This window comes from Lepidochelys kempii, chromosome 2 (genome assembly GCF_965140265.1).
Source record: "Lepidochelys kempii isolate rLepKem1 chromosome 2, rLepKem1.hap2, whole genome shotgun sequence".
NCBI classification, from domain to species: Eukaryota; Metazoa; Chordata; order Testudines; family Cheloniidae; genus Lepidochelys; species Lepidochelys kempii.
In genome coordinates this window covers 227,926,732-227,949,219 of record NC_133257.1, presented here as the reverse complement: position 1 = coordinate 227,949,219, position 22,488 = coordinate 227,926,732, and the positions used below count along the sequence as shown (strand labels likewise).

At 41.7% G+C, this 22,488-nt stretch overlaps 1 protein-coding gene across 5 annotated transcripts in view; it reads right to left on the bottom strand.

Annotated features, from left to right (window-relative positions):
- Positions 1 to 22,488, bottom strand: part of SLC25A40 (solute carrier family 25 member 40) — a 79,666-nt gene that overhangs the window by 19,939 nt on the left and 37,239 nt on the right. For all 5 annotated transcript variants that reach the window (XM_073334076.1, XM_073334079.1, XM_073334075.1 and 2 more), the window contains 2 exons: positions 14,800 to 14,909; positions 11,737 to 11,818 (listed from right to left, as the gene is read on the bottom strand). In XM_073334076.1, coding sequence (XP_073190177.1) covers positions 11,737 to 11,818; positions 14,800 to 14,909 — 192 coding nt within the window. The remainder of the gene's footprint in view (positions 1 to 11,736; positions 11,819 to 14,799; positions 14,910 to 22,488) is intronic.

Here is a 22,488-nt window from a genome sequence, read left to right as displayed (position 1 = left end):
TAGATGTATTGTTTCTTGACTTTAGCAAAGCTTTTGACACGGTCTCCCACAGTATTCTTGTCAGCAAGTTAAGGAAGTATGGGCTGGATGAATGCACTATAAGGTGGGTAGAAAGCTGGCTAGATTGTCGGGCTCAACGGGTAGTGATCAATGGCTCCATGTCTAGTTGGCAGCCGGTATCAAGTGGAGTGCCCCAAGGGTCGGTCCTGGGGCCGGTTTTGTTCAATATCTTCATAAATGATCTGGAGGATGGTGTGTATTGCACTCTCAGCAAATTTGCGGATGATACTAAACTGGGAGGAGTGGTAGATACGCTGGAGGGTAGGGATAGGATACAGAAGGACCTAGACAAATTGGAGGATTGGGCCAAAAGAAATCTGATGAGGTTCAATAAGGATAAGTGCAGGGTCCTGCACTTAGGATGGAAGAATCCAATGCACCGCTACAGGCTGGGGACAGACTGGCTAAGTGGTAGTTCTGCAGAAAAGGGCCTGGGGATTATAGTGGATGAGAAGCTGGATATGAGTCAGCAGTGTGCCCTTGTTGCCAAAAAGGCCAATGGCATTTTGGGATGTATAAGTAGGGGCATAGCGAGCAGATCGAGGGATGTGATCGTTCCCTTCTATTCGACATTGGTGAGGCCTCATCTGGAGTACTGTGTCCAGTTTTGGGCCCCACACTACAAGAAGGATGTGGATAAATTGGAGAGAGTCCAGCGAAGGGCAACAAAAATGATTAGGGGTCTAGAACACATGACTTATGAGGAGAGGCTGAGGGAGCTGGGATTGTTTAACCTGCAGAAGAGAAGAATGAGGGGGGATTTGATAGCTGCTTTCAGGTACCTGAAAGGGGGTTCCAAAGAGGATGGACCTCGACTGTTCTCAATGGTAGCAGATGACAGAACGAGGAGTAATGGTCTCAAGTTGCAGTGGGGGAGGTTTCGATTGGATATTCGGAAAAACTTTTTCACTAAGAGGGTGGTGAAACACTGGAATGCGTTACCTGGGGAGGTGATAGAATCTCCTTCCTTAGAGGTTTTTAAGGTCAGGCTTGACAAAGCCCTGGCTGGGATGATTTAACTGGGAATTGGTCCTGCTTCGAGCAGGGGGTTGGACTAGATGACCTTCAGGGGTCCCTTCCAACCCTGATATTCTATGATTCTATGTGGCTCTCGTAGAGGGTTTTCTGCTGCCACGAAGGGCTTGTCTAACCTGGCCTGAACAGGAAAGTTCCACCAGGTTCAACCATGGAGCTTCCATGCTGTGAGGTGAAGCGACCCAAGGTTCAGATGTTGAAGACTACCATGATCTTGTGACAGAAGGTCCGGGCAGAGTGGCGGGGGCTTCTATGGACATGTCTAGGAGAAATGTGTACCAGTGCTGATGGGGCCAGGCTGTTGCTATCAATATGACCTGAGCTCGTTCCCTCCGGATCTTGAGGAGTACCCTGTGAACTAGCGCTCTGGGCGAAAAGGCATATAGGAGGCAATCTCCCCAATGGAGGAGGAACACATCTGCACTGGAGCCTGGGGTACGATTTTGGAAGGAACAGAACTGCTGGCACTTCCTGTTATATCAAATGGCAAATATGTCTATCTGGGGAAAGCCCACCTCTGGAAGATTGAAATCGCAACGTCTGGGCGAAGGGACCACTTGTGGCCATGAAATGACACGCTGAGGTGGTCCGCCAGCTCGTTCTGTACTCCAGGGAGGTATGATGCCTGGAGGTGTATTGAATGTTCTACACAGAAGTCCCACAACATGAGGGCTTCCTGGCACAGGGGAGAGGAGCATGCACCCCCGTTTGTTAATACAGAACATTGCCGTGGTGTTATCCATCATGACTGATCACACTGTTCCGTTAAGTATGCCCAGAAGGTCTGGCATGCCAGGCAGACTGCTCTCAGCAATCTGACATTGATGTGGAGAGCCAGATCCGCCTGAGACCAGAGACCTTTAGTCCTGCAGTCTCCTACCCGTGCTCCCCAGCCCAAGTCTGATGCATCCGTCACTAGCAACTGAGACAGCTGCAGACTGGCAAAGGGGATCCTTGAGCATACCTCCTGAGGGTCGAGGCACCACAGGAGGGAATAGAGGATGGGGCAAGGCAGGGCCATTATCCTGTCCAAGCTGTTCCTGGATGGGCGGTACACTGACACAAGCCACGACTGAAGAGGTCGAAGCCTGAGTCTGGCATGCTGCATCAGGTAGGTACAGGCAGCCATGTGTCCGAGAAGATTCAGGCAGTTTGTTGCTGTGGTGGTGGGAAACTGAGGCCTCAAATGATATTGGTCAGGGCCTGAAATCTTGCTTGCGGCAGGTATGCCCTGGCCTGGGTCGAGTCCAATATTGTCCCTATAAATTCTATCCTCTGGACAGGGGACAGAGTCGATTTCACTTTGTTTAAAAGGAGACCCAGGCTGTCAAACGTGGCTCTAATGAATCTGACCTGAGCTTCCCCTTGGGTCTCGGAGCAGCTCTTGATCAGCCAGTCGTCAAGGTAAGGAAACACCTGTACCCAGTGCCTGTACAGAAACACAGCAAGGTAAGGAAACGCCTGCACAGAAACACAGCAACAACTGCCATGTACTTGGTGAAAACACAAGGTGCTGATGACAGGCCAAATGGGAGGACTGTAAATTGGTAATTGGTGTTGTTCACCATGAACCTGAGGTACTTCCTGAGGGGCTGGGTGATCACGATATAAAAGTATGCATCTTTCAAGTCGAGGGCAGCATACCAGTCTGCTGGATCCAGTGAGGGAATAATGTGGAACTTGAGTTTCTTCACCAACTTGTTGAGTTCTCTGAGGTCCAGGATGGGCCTGAGGCCGCCTTGGCTTTCTGTATTAGGAAATACCAGGAGTAAAAGCCCTCGCCCCTGTGCTCCTGAGGACCCTCCTCCACCACCCCTAAAAATAGGAGCAACTACACCTCCTGGATAAGGAGCTGCTTGTGTGAAGGGTCCCTGAAGAGGGATGGGGAAAGGGGCGGAAAGGGCGGGAGGGCACAGAATTGGATCGAGTATCCCCACTCTACCGTGTGGAGCACCCATTGGTCTGAGGTGATATGGGACCATGCACAGTAGAAAGGGGATAGTCAGGATGAGAAGATAAGGCGGGGTGGATCCACTGTTAGGTATGGTACACCATCCTTGACTGTGCCAGTCAAAAGGCTGGCTTGGACGCTGAAGATGGCTTGGGTTGTCCCGAGCTCTGGCCAGAAGGTTGGCGCGGCCTTCTCCTGCCGTTCTGATTTCTCCTGCTGGACCTGTCTTGGTGATTCTGCTGACCGAACTGCTGGGGCTACAGGTGGAAATGTCTCCGCTGGGTCAAAGGAGTATAGAGGCCCAGGGACCTGAGGGTGGCTCTAGAATGTTTAAGGCTGTTCAGCCTTTTGTCCATCTTCTCTGAGTCTCTCACCCTCAAAGGGCAGGTCTTGACTAGTTTGCTGTACCTCGTAGGGGAGGCCAGAAACCTGGAGCCATGAGCCCCTTCTCATGACCACACCAGTAGCCATAACCCTGGTTGCCACATCAACCCCGTCCAGTGCCGCCTGAAGGGAGGCCCTGGAGATCAGTCTCCTTTCCTCAACCAAAGTTGAAAATTCAGAGCAGGTGTCTGAGGGGAGCAACTCCATAAATTCTGCCATCGCCAAGCAGGCATTGTAGGAGTATCTGCTGACGATGACCTGTTGGTTGGATATACGGAGTTGCAGTCCCTCTGTGGAGTAAACTTTTTGCCCAAAAAGGTCTAATTTTTGGCAGCCCTATTCTTGGGTGAAGGGCCTTGAAATCCTTGTCTTTCCTGCTGGTTAGCAGCATCCACCACCAGGGAATCAGGCTGGGGAGTTGGAATAGAGGTGCTTATTGTGCTTGGCCATAGGTGGCAGAGAGGTCAGAGTCTGCCAAAGGGTCTTGGTCATGTCCGTTTTTTATTAGTGGTAAGGTGATACGGATGGGGCCATAGGGAGCCAGGATGTCCACCATAGGGTCTGCATCATCCACAACTTCCTCCGCCTTAATGCCCAGACCCTGGCGACCCGGTGCAGCAACTGCTGCAACACTCTGGAGTCTTCCAGAGCTGGGGCTACTGAAGTGCCCGCTAGTGCCTCATCTGGTGAGGAGGAGACCACCAGGGTAGGTGGTTGCTCCCTACCATCCCACCTGAAAAATCTCTTGACCCCATGGAAAAAGCAGTAGGTTGGTCTGGTCCTGCAGGTGTGACAGGCACAGGTGTATCAGTGCCGACCTCGGGCCCCCCGTGGGTGCTGGCACCTGGTGCAGCATGAACACCGGGGTTCCTGTGGGTGCCGTGGCAGCTGGTGTTAATGACGGAGGTGGTGCCAGTGCCATCATCGGTGCCGAGAGTGTCTTGCACCGAAGCTGCAACTGGGGCCTCTGATACCTCCGGTGCCAAAGCGGTTGGTGCCTAGAATGGCACCACAAGTGCCAGTGTTAATGCCTGATGCACTGGCTCTGGTGCCAATCATGGTGGAACAACTGTTGCGGAGGCCACTGATGCTGCACCCGAGCAGGACCCCTGGCTCTGACCCTGGGCTTGATGGGAAGCCCACGGAGATCAAAAGGGTCACTGCTATGGATTTTGCCACTGAGGGGCCCACTGCATCGGGTGGGACTGCCTATGGTGCCGTGAGGAGGATCTTCTGCTCCTGCTATAATTGGAGTGGTATGAGTCCAACTCTGAGTAGGATGGCCAGGGAGGCGCTGCTCCTCTTGAGTTAGAGCATAGAGAAGCAGGGGATTGACTGCACTCTCTGGATGGCGGAGCTGGAGCAGATGGGTGCTGAATGTGATGGGGTTCAGCGTGCCATTATCGCTGGCTTGCCCTTAGAATGCATGGGGGGAGGGGGTCCAGATGGAACCTGCGGTGCTGAGACACTGTCCTGTCTTGGTGGTGAGAACAGCACCGTGAGCTTCAATAGGTTCTGTGCTGCCTCAGAAGCCTCTGGGGTGGAAGGGAGTGGTAGATGCTCTGATGGGTGCGGTGAGTGAGACAGGCCTGGACTTGACTGCCTCGCTTGGGCAGGAGTCAACGTGGCCCCACTCTGAGTTCCCGAGCCATGACCCGACTGAGGTGCCACTGGTGGCTGGTCTCTGGGTTTTACCGAGTAAGATCGACCACTCTCCAACCTCTTTTTCTTCTGCGCCAGCAGTTGGGACTGGTGCCGAAGGCTGGAATGACCCTAAGAGGTTCCATGACAGTGCCTAGCTTCCTTGCCGGCATTTTTCTTTAGCGCCGGATGCTGGGTGCTACATACTGGGATCCCCGGTGCTTGGATCCGAGTGAGGTCGGACAGCTGCTGCCATAAGGAGGATTTTTGAGATGCTGCTCCCTCTCTTTAATGGTTCTCGGTCGGAACTCCTGACAGATCTTGCATCTGGTGACTCACCAACGCACCTTAAGCAGGATGTGTGGGGGGAGGGTCACTTTTTGGCATGTGCTTCGTGCAGATCTGGCAAGTCTTAAAGCCCAGGGATTGCAGCATTCCCCAGTAACAAATGGGGAAGGAAACAGAGGTGGGCCCCCCGTAACTAAAACTTATAAAGAAACTACTAAACTAAACTATACAAGTTAGTGGAAGCTAACTATGTACAGCATATAAAGTACTGCTACTCCACTTGCCGAAGCAAGAGAAGAGCAAGGGGAAGTTCCAGCTATCGTCACTGGCGGTAAGAAGGAACTGAGGGGGTGCAGGGTTCTATATTGGATGCCACGAAGACATGACTCCAGGGGGAGCCCAGGCCAACCCTATGGTTGCTGCTAGGGGAAAAATCTTCTGGCTACTGTGCACGTGCGCGCACACACACCTGACTGGAATTGACATAAACAAGCACTCGAAGAACAACATCATCCTAGCATTTAAATGAATTGTAAACACAGGATATCTCTGTGTTCATCTCTCTTTGAAATGTATACCAAATAATCTGTGAATGGAGGAAGAACAGGCAATTGTCTTATGTTAATTCGTATTGCTAAGTACTGGTGATTGACCCACTTCAAAGACATCCTGATTACTACTGTTCCGTGAGGGACTCCGACTTGTTAAAGAAGTCCTGAAATTGTATAAAAGATCCTTGGGTCCCAATCCTTCTTATCTCAGATCTGCTTAAGCTTCATCGGGGAAGCCTGAGTCACAATATTGAGGTCCCAGTTATGCTGGTACTCCCTGAAGGTGATATCAGACATTGGACTATAACCTATGAACTAAATTCTAAAGGAACTCTTTGAAACAACAAAGGTCACCATTTTTGCTATGAATATGAACCTCAAAAATTGAACTCATGTCTGTATGTATATTGATTTAACTATACTCACTTTCTCTCTTTTTTAAAATAAATTTTAGTTTAGTTAATAAGAATTGGCTGTATGTGCGTATTTGGGAAAGATCTGAAATATTCAATAACCTGGGAGGTAACGTATCCAATCCTTTGCGATTGGTAGAACCTTTTCTTTTATTTGATGAAATAAAATTTTCAGAAATCTTGTTGTACTTAAAGTACTGCATAGGATCTTTTTGGGGGGGATAAGGCAAAGCGCCACATTTACTGGTAATACATGTATCAATCAATACTCTATCATATGCATATGATATATATTACACTCATGCAATCACATACACACACAAACACACTCTGTCTTCTTGTTGTTACCAACTAGTTGCTCCCCTTAACTTCACTGGTCAGATGAGTTGGATGGGAGAGGGGTGGAACTGGGCTTCTGTCGATCCGGATCGATGCGCTGATGTTGACAAGATGAGACCCGGGGTCCTCTGCAAGACATCTCACATTTATAGCAGCTTCCCTCTCATGCAAATCTATACCAGATACAAAATCTGTGTCTGTGTCAGTAGGTCATCTGTGGCGCTTCCTTCAGGGTGTTGTCTTAATGCTGCCACATTTATTTTCAAAGAGGGTGTTTTCAAAAGAAGGTGCTCGCTTCTAACTCCCAAGGCCGTCTATATGTCTGATCTTCTTTAATGAGCCCACTTGACAGGTTCTATTGTTCTTGCATCCGGCTTCCATCCCCTCTCCAACTGTTGCAGCTGTCTGGAGGTGCTTGCCTTCCACGCCTTACTCATTCATACCTCATTCATTCAACAGGGGAATTGATTAAAAGGGGAGAGATCATGTTCTACTCCTAGCGAAAAGACATTTTTCTTCTACCTTAACTATCCTTAGGGACTATAACATTATACCAAGGCTCAATACAAAGTTTCTATATAAGGATTTGATACAAAGTTCCTATATCAAAGGACTTGATACAAAGTTATATGAAAACAGAGGTTATATATGGAAAGACTTAATACAAGGTTATATGAAGAGGCATAATACAAAGTCATATGAAAATGATACACAGTTATGCAAAGATGCTTAATGCAGAGATTTACCTACAATCTTCACCATATTGGACTTGGGTACCTGGATGGAGGCCTAAGGCTGGGTTACTTCGAGGGAACTGTATTGTTGGTTTCTGGGCAACCAGGGAGGTAATAAAGAAGCTGTTTTATACTGGTTTGGTAAATCTAAGTATTGAAAATATCCACCAGCTTTGGGAATTATCTGCCCCATTCTTTGCAATTCACCCTAATCGAGTTACCTCAGCTGGCCCCCACTGGGACCCCGGTCACAAACCCATTTTCCTAGACCCTGTATTCCTTTTGACAAACAGATATACTTTGAAGAAACAGTTTTTGTGTCACTTGAATCAGCTGCTGTCACAGGGCCCAGAGAGGAAAAGGGCTTGCAGATGACAAACAAACTTAATCAAAACAAACCAACACTCATATATGCAGCAAAAGTGCTCTTCAGAATTGAAGGAAATATGAGGCTCAGCTGAAGGTGCTTTCCAGCCCTGACTCGAAAGGGGACAGGGAACACAACACACTTCTGGATGCAGTCACAGAGAACATTCAACTGCAACAGCAACCAGTCCTAGTGAAAGACTAAACTAGTGCTATTCTAGATGAGCAAAGCTAAATTTCAAACTAGATGTTAATCTAACTAGACAACTTACATGAATTTCAAAATAAGTTATTACATTCTCACTTCTGACTCAAAGTGGTGGTTGCAGTGACATTTTAATGTATACTAAATTGATAAAACATATGACCAACAAAGAAAGACACACACTGGAAAAGAATTAAAATTAAAAACCTTGGCACAATTGTCCAAAATGGAACAAGCAACCTGAAGAGAAATGCCTTAGGACGATCAAACCAACAACAAAAGATAGTTTACTTGAGGTAATGACACCCCAGCCTAAACATTAGGACAGCCATATTTTCTGGTTGGCCATCTACATTTTAAGTCTTAGCTTTGCAAGAACAAGTTAAAAATTAGTTAGACAAGTTAGATATGTTCCATTCACAAGGGCCTGGTGAAATACATCCTAGAATACTCAAGGAGCTGACTGAGGAGGTATCTGAGCCACTAGTGATTATCTTTGAAAAGTCATGGAAGAGATTCCAGAGGACTGGAAAGGGGCAAATATAATGCCCACCTAAAAAAGAAAAATAAGGACAGCTCAGGGAATTACACCAGTCAGCTTAACTTCAGTACCGGGAAATATAATGGAGCAAATAATTAAGCAATCAATTTACAAACACCTAGAAAATAATAAGGTAAGTAACAGCATGGATTTGTCAAGAACAAATTGTGTCAAACCAACATAATAGCTTTCTTTGACAAGGTAACAAGCCTTGTGGATGGGGGCGGAAGTGGTAGATGTGCTATATCTTGACTTTAGTAAGACTTTTGATACGGTCTTGCATGACTTTCTCATAAATAAACTATGGAAATACAACCTAGATGGAGCTACCATAAGGTGGGTGCATAACTGGTTGGAAAACCATTCCCAGAGAGTTATGAGTGGTTCACAGTCAAGCTGGAAAGGCATATTGATTGGGGTCCCTCAGGGATCAGTTTTGGATCCAGTGCTGTTCAGTATTTTCCATCAATGATTTAGATAATGTCATAGAGAATACACTTATAAAGTTTGTGGATGATACCAAGCTGGGAGGGGTTGCAAGTGCTTTGGAGGATATGATTAAAATTCAAAATGATCTGGACAAACTGGAGAAATGGTCTGAAGTAAATAGGATGAAATTCAATAAAGACAAATGCAAAGTACTCCACTTAGGTAGAAACAACTAGTTGTACACATTCAATATGGGAAATGACTGCCTAGGAGTAGGTACTGCAGAAAGGGATCTGGGGTCATAGTGAATCACAAGCTAAATATGAGTGAACAGGGTAACTGTAATGCAAAAAAAGCAAACATCATTCTGGGATATATTAGCAGGAGTGTCATAAGCAAGACAGGAGAAGTAATTCTTCTGCACTACTCCGTGACGATTAGGCCTCTGCTGTGTCCAGTTCTGGGTGTCACATTTCAGGAAAGATGTGGTTAAACTGGAGAAAGTCCAGAGAAGAGCAACAAAAATGATTAAAGATCTAGAAAACATGACCTATGAGGGAAGATTGAAAACACTGGATTTGGTTAGTCTGAAGACAAGACAGGGGACATAATGGTTTTCAAATACATAAAAGATTGTTAGAAGGAGGAGAGAGAAAAATTATTCTCCTTAACCTCTGAGGTTAGGACAAGAGGCAATGGGCTTAAACTGCAGCAAGGGTGGTTTAGGTTGGATATTAGGAAAAACCTCCTGTTAGAGCAGCTAAGCACTGGAATAAATTGCCAAAGGAGGTTGTGGACTCTCCATCATTGGAGATTTTTAAGAGCAGGTTAGAAAGAACCTGTCAGGGATTGTCTAGAATGATAATCCTTAGTCCTACCCTGAGTGCTGGAGACTGGACTAGATGACCCCTTGAGGTCCCTTCCAGCCCTATGATTCTATAGGCAAAGTAATCAGAATTCTTTTTTTACTAGCTTGAAATTAAGAATATCCTCTCCCACAGTTTTAAAAGAAACGTCTACCATTTCCACTTTATTTTCTAGAGAGAGCTTCTGTGTAACTATATGATTCTGAATTAGGCTGCTCAAATCTGTTTCATAACAGATGGATTCCTAACAAAGTAAATTCAGTCTTTGATTATCTCACAGTAAAGGCCTGATTCAGTAGCCATTAAAGTTAATGGGAGTCTTTCACTGATGATCCAGACCCCAGATGATTGACAAAAACAGATATTTATACGCTGAATGCACTGCCTTAAGTTAACGGTGACCAAGAGTTAAAATGGGGATGGGAAAAAAGGCTTTTTGTCTTACCCATCCCTTTAAGTTATTGGAGTATGCACTACTACATATTTTACCATTATGCTCCCATTTCTCATTTGTCTTTTCTTTGTAGACCCCATTAAAAAGTGAAGATTTAAAAAAACCACTTGAGAACAATGTAGACTTTTTTGGATAAAAGTCTTTATCCAAAAAATATTTAAGGAGAGCTAGTGTTGACATTCCTATTTTCTAACAGGGTGGGTGGGGTTAGATATGCAAACAATTTTATCATATTATTCCTGTCAACTCCAAAGACTTTTTCCACAGAACATTGTTCAAGTTCAGTTTATAGAAGAAACTTAAAAAATTTTGCCTCATAAGAGTTGCATTTAATTTGGATAAATATTAGGATCCCCTGAAACCCTCTTCCACTCAGTTCGACTCCAGAATTCAGCACTCAGATACTTTTATTTAGCATTCAGCAACACTAGGCCCAAGCTGGCCAGGCTCAATCATAGGATGCAGGGTACATCACAAAACCAAGTTACACAACCAAACTTATATACATATTTACTAAACACCTGCATTTCTTACTACATGTTATATCACGTACTTCATGCTTGGCTTGGTTGCTTTTCAGGAACTAATCCCTGTACAGCATGCTCTCTCCATATGCAGTTCACTATAACCTGACGTCTACATTCCAGGCTTATCTTGTCCATTGTCCCTAGTACCAGGGTGTTCCTGCTTAACTTAGCTAGAGTACTTGTGGCACGTTGGAGACTAACAAATTTATTTGAGCATAAGCTTTCGTGGGCTAAAGCTCTACCCCACGAAAGCTTACGCTCAAATAAATTTGTTAGTCTCTAAGGTACCACAAGTACTCCTCGTTCTTTTTGCTGATACAGACTAGCACAGCTACCACTCTGAAACCTATCTTCGCTAGAATGACTCCAGCCTAATACTTATTACATCCTTATCGACAACTTAATCTTCCATTCACACCCTCTGAGAAATGAAGGCTTACTCATGTCAAGTTAGACATACAACAATGTTCTACAGTTTTTATTAACTGAAACAGTATTGCCAGTAAACATCACCAGCTCATCTTTTCCCTCCTCCAAGTCATTAAAAATACATAAAATAGAACAGTTCCCATGAAGTATTCCAGAAAATATTACAGCACATGGAAAACAGAACAGGGGAAATTACAGTTTTGAAATACATCATAGGAGAAAGGATATGGGGAAGATTTAAAATCCACACAAGAAATCTATGTAACTAAACAGAATTATGTTTTAAGATTTCCCATCTTTATTACTTCCAATTAGCAATATGCACTGCAGTGCACAAGGCCAACAATGGCTCTTCTTCCCATTTAAGCCCCCCAATAAGACATAAGTGGTGCAGTCAACTTTATATGAGCCCTCTGTGCTGGGGAGAATTTCACCTTTGAACAGTGGAATGATAGATAAAGATAGCTCTTGAGGTAATTTAAAATGTAAAGAATGTGCAGTAATCTAATTCCAAAGAACTTACAGTTTAAGGTCTCATATTCCCAAATTTCAGTTTGTTTGTGTGTTTTCACCACATCAAATGGCAAAGTTACTGTAGCTGCAATCTATTAAAGAGTAAACAGACTTTATTAATATTTCACGTAAAATGTGATAGCATCATCAAGCTTACGCCATAAAGTAAGTTGGTTATAATTTAAACATAGATTTACTATGGTCATATATATCACTTTATTTAACAAGTCCGTGAAGCAAGCCAAAATTAAATCTCATTAAATACACAAAATAGAATAGCTGCTTAGAAAACTTAGATTGTATACATTACTGACATGATATAAATTTATGCATAATGCACAAAGAGCCCAATCCCTCTCATAAAGACTTCCAATGGAAGCAGGGATGGGAACCAAAGTGGTTTCTTCTTTTGTACTGAACCGGACAGTTGTAAAAGTTTCCATTTTAGCATAAATGCCTGTCTGTTGTGCATTACTCAAGTGCCCTTCACAACCAACTTGGACAGTAGACCTCATAGTTGAGGTACACTTTCTCTGCAAAACTAACATGTGGATTGCTTACTTAGGCCAGGTCTACACTACAAAGTTTTACACTACGAAGTCAGTCAGGAGTGTGATGAGACGGATCCTTGTCTGACGGAGCTGTGCCAGCAAGAGCCCTTAGTATAGAGGCAGTTAACATAGCAAAACTGCACTTTTGCTAGTATAGCTTATTTTGTTCAGGGGAGCTGGAATAAAAGCTATAACAAAAAACACAGTATTGCAGCAGAAGGTGCATCCACACTAGGAGTGTTTTGCTGGAATAGTATACTGGCACAGCTATATTGGCAAAGTGCTCCTAATGTAGGCCTGTTCTTAAATTCTGGTATAAGCTCTGGAAGATGCTGCTTATCTGTATATATAGCTTGCAGCAATAACAAACACAAGAAAAGTAATAGGTCTTCTATTTGTGCAAGATACACAAACAGAAGGTTAAACCACAGTATGACACTGCACCCCATATCTTCATAGTGATATTATGGTATTATAGCATAATTATGATGCATTTTATGCAAGACGGGTCATGTGAGGTGTCATTGGAAAAGTTATGATTTGCTGAATAGGATTATCCTAATTGTATGCATGTATCATTTTTGTCTCTAAAGTTAGGAATATTGACTATGTATCCGTATTTCAAATCGTGCTTACTCTGGGTGACACCCACAGTTAGCTTTTCTGGTACAACAATGAAGAAGCCAGACAGTGCTGATGGCCCATCAGCAAAGGCAATGGACCCTGGAAGAACTTAACCTTCCTGTGAACATTCCAGACAGCCTGTAAGCAATGGCTGCTATGACTCTACATGTAACCAGGCCAAATGATTCTGGACTCCATCTTGTGAATGCTGGTGAAAGTGCAGGCTGGAGGGCTTTGCAGCTTGTCACAGCAGCACAGTGTGAGAGGGAGCCCAGGCTAGTGGGTCAGAGGGCTCAGTGGCACCCCAGTTCCAGTATCTCCTTCTTCTAGATTCCTGGTGTTTCTTGTCATTTGTTTGTCTTTCAAGCCCTAATCCTGAAACTGGATCCACTAACTTCTATTCCAGTGCATCACCGGGGGATCTGGATTTAGATTGTAAAACCTCAGGGAAAAAGTGACTATACTGAGGTGTGTGCTTTGTCCATGATCAAACACTTTCGATTTTGCTTTACAGTACTCTATACACTACAGTTTATTTTGCAATTTCAACTATGAGGTCTCTCCACCAAAACAAAGTCTGCTATTGTACGTACGCACAGGTGGTTTGGTATTCCCTCACTTGATTATATATATTTAAAAGAGTTTTTAAACATTAGATAGCTACTAAAAAGTATTCATTTTAAAAATCCTGAACTGTTTTTCTTTTAGTTGAGTATGAACATACAGTACACATATATGCTACAGAAAATACTTCATGGCTATACTAATCACAATGCTGTGTTTATCATCTGTAAAAAAAATACTTGTGAAACAGAATTATTTTTAAAGTATGATTAAAACCCCAAGACAACAGTACTTTCACATGATTGCTGCTTACTGTAAATTGTCCAAATAAACTGAAGTCAACCATGTAACAATCAACTGAGTTTCCTGAGAGGTTGTGATTCCACCATCTCATTATGTTGATAATGATCTTGAAATGAAGTTGTGAGTTTAAAAACAAATTAGGTCTAATAGCCACATATCTTAAAAATGTAAACACGCAGAAAAGGATGAGAATACTTTGAATATCATTAACTCCCCCTCCCCGCCAGGCACACATCATGTTGTCTTTGTTAGAAAAAGTGAAAAGGCAGCATTTATACTATGTATATGTTAAAATAGATCTAAAAGCTATCAAGTATCTGAAAACAGCATATTCTAGCTTTGCTGTTGGGTTATTTTGAGGCCTAACTGTTGCCCATATAGTGCTTCTTTTCAAACAAATCATTTTCACCAAGTTAACATGACTGAAGTAATGTGGAAATAATAGCCAGCTTTGGCAAAGTTCCGGCTAACTGTAGACTTCAGCTGTGATTGTTGCCTGAACTCTGCCAATACTTTATTTTATTTTTGTTAACTGCAGCTACAGGCTCCATGACTTAACAGGCTGCTAAAATTTGTAGTAACAGAAAAAAAGTTTTAATAAGATTTCCAATCAAAACTACCTAGATATCTTTTACACTTGTATTTTACTTTAACATTTTATTACATATTTTCCAATTTGATTCACTTACAAATAAAAGCAATAAGAATTCAAATGTTTTAATCATCAGATAACTGCATTTTATGTATAGCTAAAGACACGATTCTAGCCTTGTGTTCAACAACATATTCACAATTTGTGGGAGAATCTCATGTAATTTCACTCCTTGTGCTTTATTAATTACGTATACAAACTCCCAATGAATTGAACAGTTTATTTATTAGAAACATCCTAAATGAAGACATGTTAGCATGTGGTGTGATAGAGGATATGCCATTGAGCAGAGTACTTTGGAGAGAGAGGACTCATAGAGAGAACCCCATCTGATGGGATTAAGTTTGCTTAGAAATATCAGCAACAGAAACAGACTTACAGAGCCAGCTGCTGCCCCTGAAGTAAAGCTGATCATAAACGTTGGTTCATGTGCATCAAATGTCTTGCACAACTGCTTCTTCATGAGTTCATAGTGATACCAGTACATTGCTATGGAGATAGAAAAAAAAACACCAAAACAAATCTCTGAAACCAGAAACTTGCAACAAGCAACATAAATCTGTGTACCAAACACAGAAGAACTAATTCATTCCCTTTCTGTATCTCTTACTCATCTAAAAATGTTACTGTTTGCATGCTCTTACCCTCAGAATGCCAGAGCAAAGAAAGGGAAGAAAAATCCAAACAAAAACAAAAAAGGGGAGAGAGAAAGAGAAAGAAATACAGAAAAGGATGCAAATTTAAAAAGAGAAGGAGGGAGACAGAAGAGACTGGGAAAGAGAAAGGAAGAAGAGTACTGGCACAAATCAAAAGAAGGGTACGAAGGAAAGTGGTAGCCCTCATATTTATGAAAGAACTGAATGAGTAGGACACACAACCAACAGCTGTGCTGTTTTTTTGTTTGTTTGTTTGTTTTTTTTAAAAGCGACAGATCAAGAGATTGAAAACAGTGTGCATTTACTTGAATGTGTACTATTAGTCATAAATGGCTGAATATGTATATACAGCTAGGTTTATTTCAATGTGCATAATTGCACACCCATACATACTTGTCACACATTATCTAGAGGAAACCATAATTCAATATACTGTTAAAATTAATAGAAAATTGCATACTTCACTTTCACCAAATGTGGTTGTAAAGTTTTATTTCTAAACCAAATTCCTACAAAGTACAAAGGCATTTGCACTTATTGAAAACGAAGTCTACAACAAATTTTCAATTTTAAAAATAATCCATTTTCTGTTAGAGTGAAAAAAAATCTGAGTATTTTGTAAAAGGCTGTACACATTCTGCTCTTCCTCACATCCATACTCATAATTCAAAACACAGCCAAAGGGATATTCACTATTACAAATCACTGGAGGATTCTCTGCTCCTTGAAGTCTTTAAACTACGATTTGAGGACTTCAATAGCACAGATATAGGTGTGAGGTTTTTTGCAGGAGTGGTGGGTAAAATTCTGTGGCCCACGTTGTGCAGGAGGTCAGACTAGATGATCATAATGGTCCCTTCTGACCTAAATATCTAAGAATCTATGAATCTATGAATCCTGAACGATAGTCTCAATAAAGGTGGTCTCTAAAGTGCCTATTATTCTGTGGGAAACAAAAAAATGTTGATGCTACTTGAACTTGAGGTTTACAGTGACACTGAGTTCATCTTGGAACATTGCTACACAGATAACCAGACAATCTTTCAAATACTTTGGAAAGGCAGCCCAAGATTTCAGCATAATAGTTCTAAAACTGTTTGAGGAAAACAGGTTTCCTTCAAGTGGGTCACGAGATTATTACGAGGGGGTCGTTATCTGTCAGCCTCCACCCCAAACCTCGCTTTGCCTCCAGCATTTATAATAGTGTTAAATATATTAAAAAGTGTTTTTAACTTATAAGGTCGCACTCAGAGGCTTGCTGTGTGAAAGGTGTCATCAGTACAAAACTTTGAGAACCACTGAAGTAGATAAAGCAAATTAACACTCGCAGCTCAAAAATCACATATACACCTAACATCTGTGTTGATGGCAGGATTTCCTGTAGGGAATTTCCAAAAACCTATTTCAAACTTCCATGTCTATAGTTAAAAGGATGTGTTATATACAGTTCCAAGACAGATTAATTCTGAAAAATAAAATTAAAATTCTTCCATGCTTGCATGAGGTGATTTACTGGCTCTGAGGTATGCAAATTGAGCGTTGCAAGGAATAGAGACTGAATAACGAAACTATCTGTTGGTTTTGTGGTTTGAGAGTTTTATCCCTATGAAATGCGATAAAACAAGTTTCCTCAGCCCAGTAGAGAACAACAAGAAGTAGGGATGTGGGAGCAAAAGTGTATTCTGTGACCCTCTCTAGGCAACTTGGCATTTTCTTCCCCTTCTGTCCCTTAGCATATTGTAAATATTTTCATATGAAAAGTGCTCTGCACTAGGTAATCATTACTCTGTTCCAGTATAGCAATTCCCATGTAAGTAAAAAGTAAGAACCTACAGATTATAAAATTAAGACATAACAGGATTTTTTTTTAAATTAATTTCCCTTCATGAATTAACTGAAAAAGATGGTTACATTTCTATGTATATTTTCAGTGTTATTTCCCATTCACATTTTATAAACAAAAACTTTTACAACACAGAGCAAAGGTTGTCCAGTGCTGCTTTGTGCTGTTCCGTGATGCAGAGAGTGTGTTAAGCTTAACTTAACCCTCTGAAAAACAGGAAATACAAAATTAAGGTACATGCTACCCCTTCAACATGACCTTAACTCTTCCCCCTGAAGATGGCAAAATAGCCACTGGGAATGCTTCAGTTAGTTTAGGTTCCATAATAAAAAGACCTGAGAAACAACTACAATACTGTGCAATTGTTTTGTGTTCCACACGTTTCAACTGTAGCATTTTTTGCCTCCAATTCCAACTACCGTTCACTGAGTTGGGTGCAGCTGTAGTGAATGGAGGTGGGATAAACTGGAGCAGGCTGGCAGAATTGCTGCTGTGAATGATGGGAGGTGCATGTGTACCCTGAAAGATCAACTATGCCTGATTTCAGCACTAAATTCTGTAGCAGTAGAGAAACATAAAAGCATTTTCTTGTCATGGGGATTGTCATCTGTTTGGTGGCACACATGGCAGTGGTCTTTAGGGGCTAGTGAGGAATCAGTGAAGGCAATGTCTCAGAAAAAATCCGCAGGACAAGAGTGAAGGGAAACTAAAATGGAACCAGATTGCTGGCACTTAAAATTAAAAAGGTCGTAGAGCAGTTTTTAAACTAAGTGCTGCAGGAAAGCCGACAAGTGCGGAGGACCACGTGTTTCGGACAGAGACATTCTTTAGGGGAGGATCTATTAATGCAGATTCTCTATGTTCCTGTAAGGAGGAGAGGATGGATAATGATAAAATACAGGTAGGATCTGATGAGAAACAGTCAAATGAAAAAAAGTCCCATTCAATTATATCATGTAATGGTAGACAGCTGAAAAGTTTTTAAAGTGCTTATATATCAATGCTAGAAGTCTAAATAAGAAGATGGGCGAACTAGAGGATATTGATATAACAGGCATCAAAGAAACTTTGTGGAATGAGGATAATGAAAGGGTCACAGTAATACTAAGGTACAAAATATATCGGAAGGACAGAACAGGTCATGCTGGTGCGGGAGTGAAACTATATGTGAAAGAAAGAGTAGAATCAAATGAAGTAAAAATCTTAAATGAACCAAACTGTAACACAGAACCTCTATGGATAACAATTCCATGCTCTAATAATAAGAATATAGCAGTAGAGATATATTACCAACCACCTGACCAGGATGGTGATAGTGACTGTGAAATGCTCAGGGAGATTAGAGAGGCCATTAAAATAAAAAACTCAATAATATTGGGGGATTTCAACTATCCCCATATTGACTGGATACATGTCACCTCAGGACAGGATGCAGAGATAAAGTTTCTTGACATCTTAAATGACTGCTTCTTGGAGCAGCTAGTCCTGGAATCCACAAGGGGAGAGGCAATTCTTGATTTAGTCCTAAGTGGAGCATAGGATCTGGTCCAAGAGGTGAATATAGCTGGACCGCTTGGTAATAGTGACCATAATATAATTAAATTTAACATCCCTGGAAAACACCACAGCAGCCCAACACTGTAGCATTTAGTTTCAGAAAGGGGGACTACACAAAAATGAGGAAGTTAGTTAAACAGAAATTAAAAGGTACAGCGCAAAAAGTGAAAACCCTGCAAGCTGCATGGAAACTTTTAAAGACACCATAATAGAAGCTCAACTTAAATGTATATCCCAAATTAAAAAACATAGTAAGAGAACCAAAAAAGTGCCACCATGGCTAAACAACCAAGTTAAAGAAGCAGTGAGAGGCAAAAGGTATCCTTTAAAAAGTAGAAGTTAAATCCTAGTGAGGAAAATAGAAAGGAGCATAAAATCTGGCAAATGAAGTGTAAAAATATAGTTAGGAAGTCCAAAAAAGAATTTGAAGAACAACTAGCCAAAGACTCAAAAAATAGCAAAAATTTTTTTTTAAGTACATCAGAAGCTGGAAGCCTTCTAAACAACCAGTGAGGCCACTGGATGATCGAAGTGCTAAAGGAGCACTCAAGGACAATAAGGCCATTGCAGAGTCACTAAATGAATTCTTTGCATCGGCCTTCACAGCTGAGGATCTGAGGGAGATTCCCAAACCTGAGCCATTCTTTTTAGGTGACAAATCTGAAAAACTGTCCCAGATTGAGATGTCCTTAGAGGAAGTTTTGGAACAAATTGATAAACTTAATAGTAATAACTCACCAGGACCAGATGGCATTGACCCAAGAGTTCTGAAGGAACTCAAATGTGAAATTGCAAAACTACTAACTGTATTCTGTAACCTGTCATTTAAATTAGCTTCTGTATCAATGACCGGAGGATAGCTAATGTGACACCAATTTTTAAAAAGGGCTCCAAAGGTGATCCCAGCAATTACAGGCCGGTAAGCCTGACTTCAGTACTGGGTAAACTGGTTGAAACTACAGTAAAGAACAAAATTGTCAGACATATAGATGAACATAATTTGTTGGAGAAGAGTCAACATGTTTTTTGTAAAGTGAAATCATGCCTCATCAATCTACTAGAACTCTTTGAGGAGGTCAACAAGCATGTAGACGAGAGGGATCCAGTGGATATAGTGTACTTAGATTTTCAAAAAGCCTTTGACAAGGTCCCTCACCAAAGGCCTCCAAAAGGTAAGCTGTCATGGGACAACAGGGAAAGTCCTCTTATGGATTGGTAACTGGTTAAAAGATAGGAAACAAAGGATAGGAATAGATGGTCAGTTTTCAGAATGGAGAGAGATAAATAGTGGTGTCCTCCAGGCATCTGTACTAGGACCAGTCTTATTCAAAATATTCATAAATGATCTGGAAAAAGGGGTAAACAGTGAGGTGGCAAAATTTGCGGATGATAGAAAACTACTCAAGTTAGTTAAGTCCAAAGCAGACTGTTAAAGATTAAAAAGGGATCTCACAAAACTGGGTGACTGGGTAACAAAATGGTAGATGAAATTCAATGTTGATAAATGCAAAGTAATGCACATTGGAAAACACAATCCAACTGTACGTATAAAATGATGGACTCTAAATTAGCTGTTGCCACTCAAGAAAGAGATCTTGGGAGTCATTGTGGATCATTCTCTGAAAACATCCACCCAATGTGCAGCAGCAGCCAAAAAAGCAAACAGAATGTTGGGAATCATTAAGAAAGGGATAGATAATAGGACAGAAAATATCATATTGCCTCTATATAAATCCATGATACACCCCCATCTTGAATACTGCATGTAGATGTGGTCGCTCCATCTCAAAAAAGATATACTGGAATTGGAAAAGGTTCAGAAAAGGGCAACAAAAATGATTAGGGGTATAGAATGGCTGCCATATGAGGAGAGATTCACAAGACTGGGACTTTCCAGCTTGGAAAAGTGACACCTAAGGGAGAATATGATAGAGGTTTATAAAATCATGACTGGTGCGGAGAAAGTAAATAGGAACCGTTATTTACTCCCCCTCATAATACAAGAACTAGGGGTCACCAAATGAAATTAATAGGAAGCAGGTTTAAAACAAAGAAAAGGAAGTATTTTTCCACACAACTCACAGTCAACCTGTAGAATTCCTTGCTAGAGGATGTTGTGAAGGCCAAGACTATAACAGGGTTCAAAAAAGAACTAGATAAGTTCATGGAGGATACGTCCATCAATGGGCATGCTTCAGAGATGTCTGCAAAGAAGCTGCCACAACTTCACCAGAACCAAGAAGATCAAGGAAAAGGGAATGGATACAGCTACGTAAATGGAAATTGACTGAGGAAAGAAAAGCCCCCCCAAAAAAGAGGCAAGTACAGGTGACCCAAGAAGAACACCCCCTATTGCAATGGCAGTATATAGAGAAAGAGAAAGTAGTAAAGATGTTATGTTGGAAAGACAAAAGAGAATGGCATGATTAAAAAAGTTTCAGAAGCCAAAGAAGCGTCAGTGAGAGTTGACTAAGTAACTGTTTCAGGTACGTAAGTAATTTTTATCCCGGTTCCAGAGTCAGAATTATATCGTAAAAGTGAAAGATGGAAGATTGTTAACAAAAGAAGCAGAACAAAAGGAGCGATAGCAAGAACATCGGACAGGTTTCAGAGTGGTAGCCATGTTAGTCTGTATCAGCAAAAAGAATAAGGAGTACCTGTGGCACCTTAGAGACTAACAAATTTATATGAGCATAAGCTTTCGTGGGTTAAAATCCACTTCATCAGATGTATGCAGTAGAAAAAACATTAGATAGATAGACAGACAGACAGAGATCATGAAACAATGGGTGTTGCCATACCCACTATAACGAGAGTGATCAGTTAAGGTGAGCTATTATCAGCAGGAGGGGCAAAAAAGCTTTTGTAGTGATAATCAGGATGGCCCATTTCCAACAGTTGACAAGAAGGTGTGAGTAACAGTAGGGGGAAAAATAAGCATGGGGAAATAGTTTTACTTTATGTAATGACACATCCACTCCCAGTCTTTATTCAAGCCAAAGTTAATGGTATCCAGTTTGCAAATTAATTCCAATTCAGCAGTTTCTCGTTGGAATCTGTTTTTAAAGTTTTTTTGTTGTAGTATTACGACTTTTAGGACTGTAATCGAGTGACCAGGGAGATTGAAGTGTTCTCCGACTGGTTTTTGAATAAAGAAAAGGAGTACTTGTGGCACCTTAGAGACTAACCAATTTATTTGAGCATGAGCTTTCGTGAATGTTTTAATGTTTTGAATGTTATAATTGTTGACATCTGATTTGTGTCCATTTAATCTTTTAGGTAGAGACTGGCCAAACTGGACAATGTACATTGCTGGCACAATGCCCCTCTGCCATGTACATATATATATCTTCCTACTGTATTTTCCACTGCATGCATCCGATGAAGTGGGTTTTAGCCCATGAAAGCTTATGCTCAAATAAATTTGTAAGTCTCTAAAGTGCCACAAGAACATCTGAAGTACTCAACCAACAATTCCAGTTGGTGGATGCAAAGAAGGTGAAGAATTAAACATTTCACTGTTAGAAATTTCAGAAGCAGAAACAGAGAAAGAAATTAAGCAGCTCAAAAACAGCAAAGCATCTTGTCAAGATAAGATTACTGCTGAAGAGCTTTAAGTTGGAGAGAATGTGGCTGTACATGAACTTTGTAATATAGCATTTGAGAGAAAGAACATTGCCTAGTGGGCTGGAAGAAATGTATCATCTATAAGTTATCAAAGAAAGGCAACCAACTCATGTGTGACAACTGGTGAGGAATAATATTACTTCTAGAACCTGGAAAACTGTTCTCCAGTATACTATTGAACAGAATCAAAAGTAGTCATAAATGAAAAACTGCATAATGAGCAAGCAGGCTTTAAACTGAAAAGACTGTGTGAAGATCACATCATTGCCCTGAGACAATTGATTGCAAAGGGCTTGCCTACCAGAGAGGATTATTCTTAAACGTCATAGATTTAATCAAGACTTTTGAGTGAATTCATAGAGAGTCACCATGGAGAAACAACCTG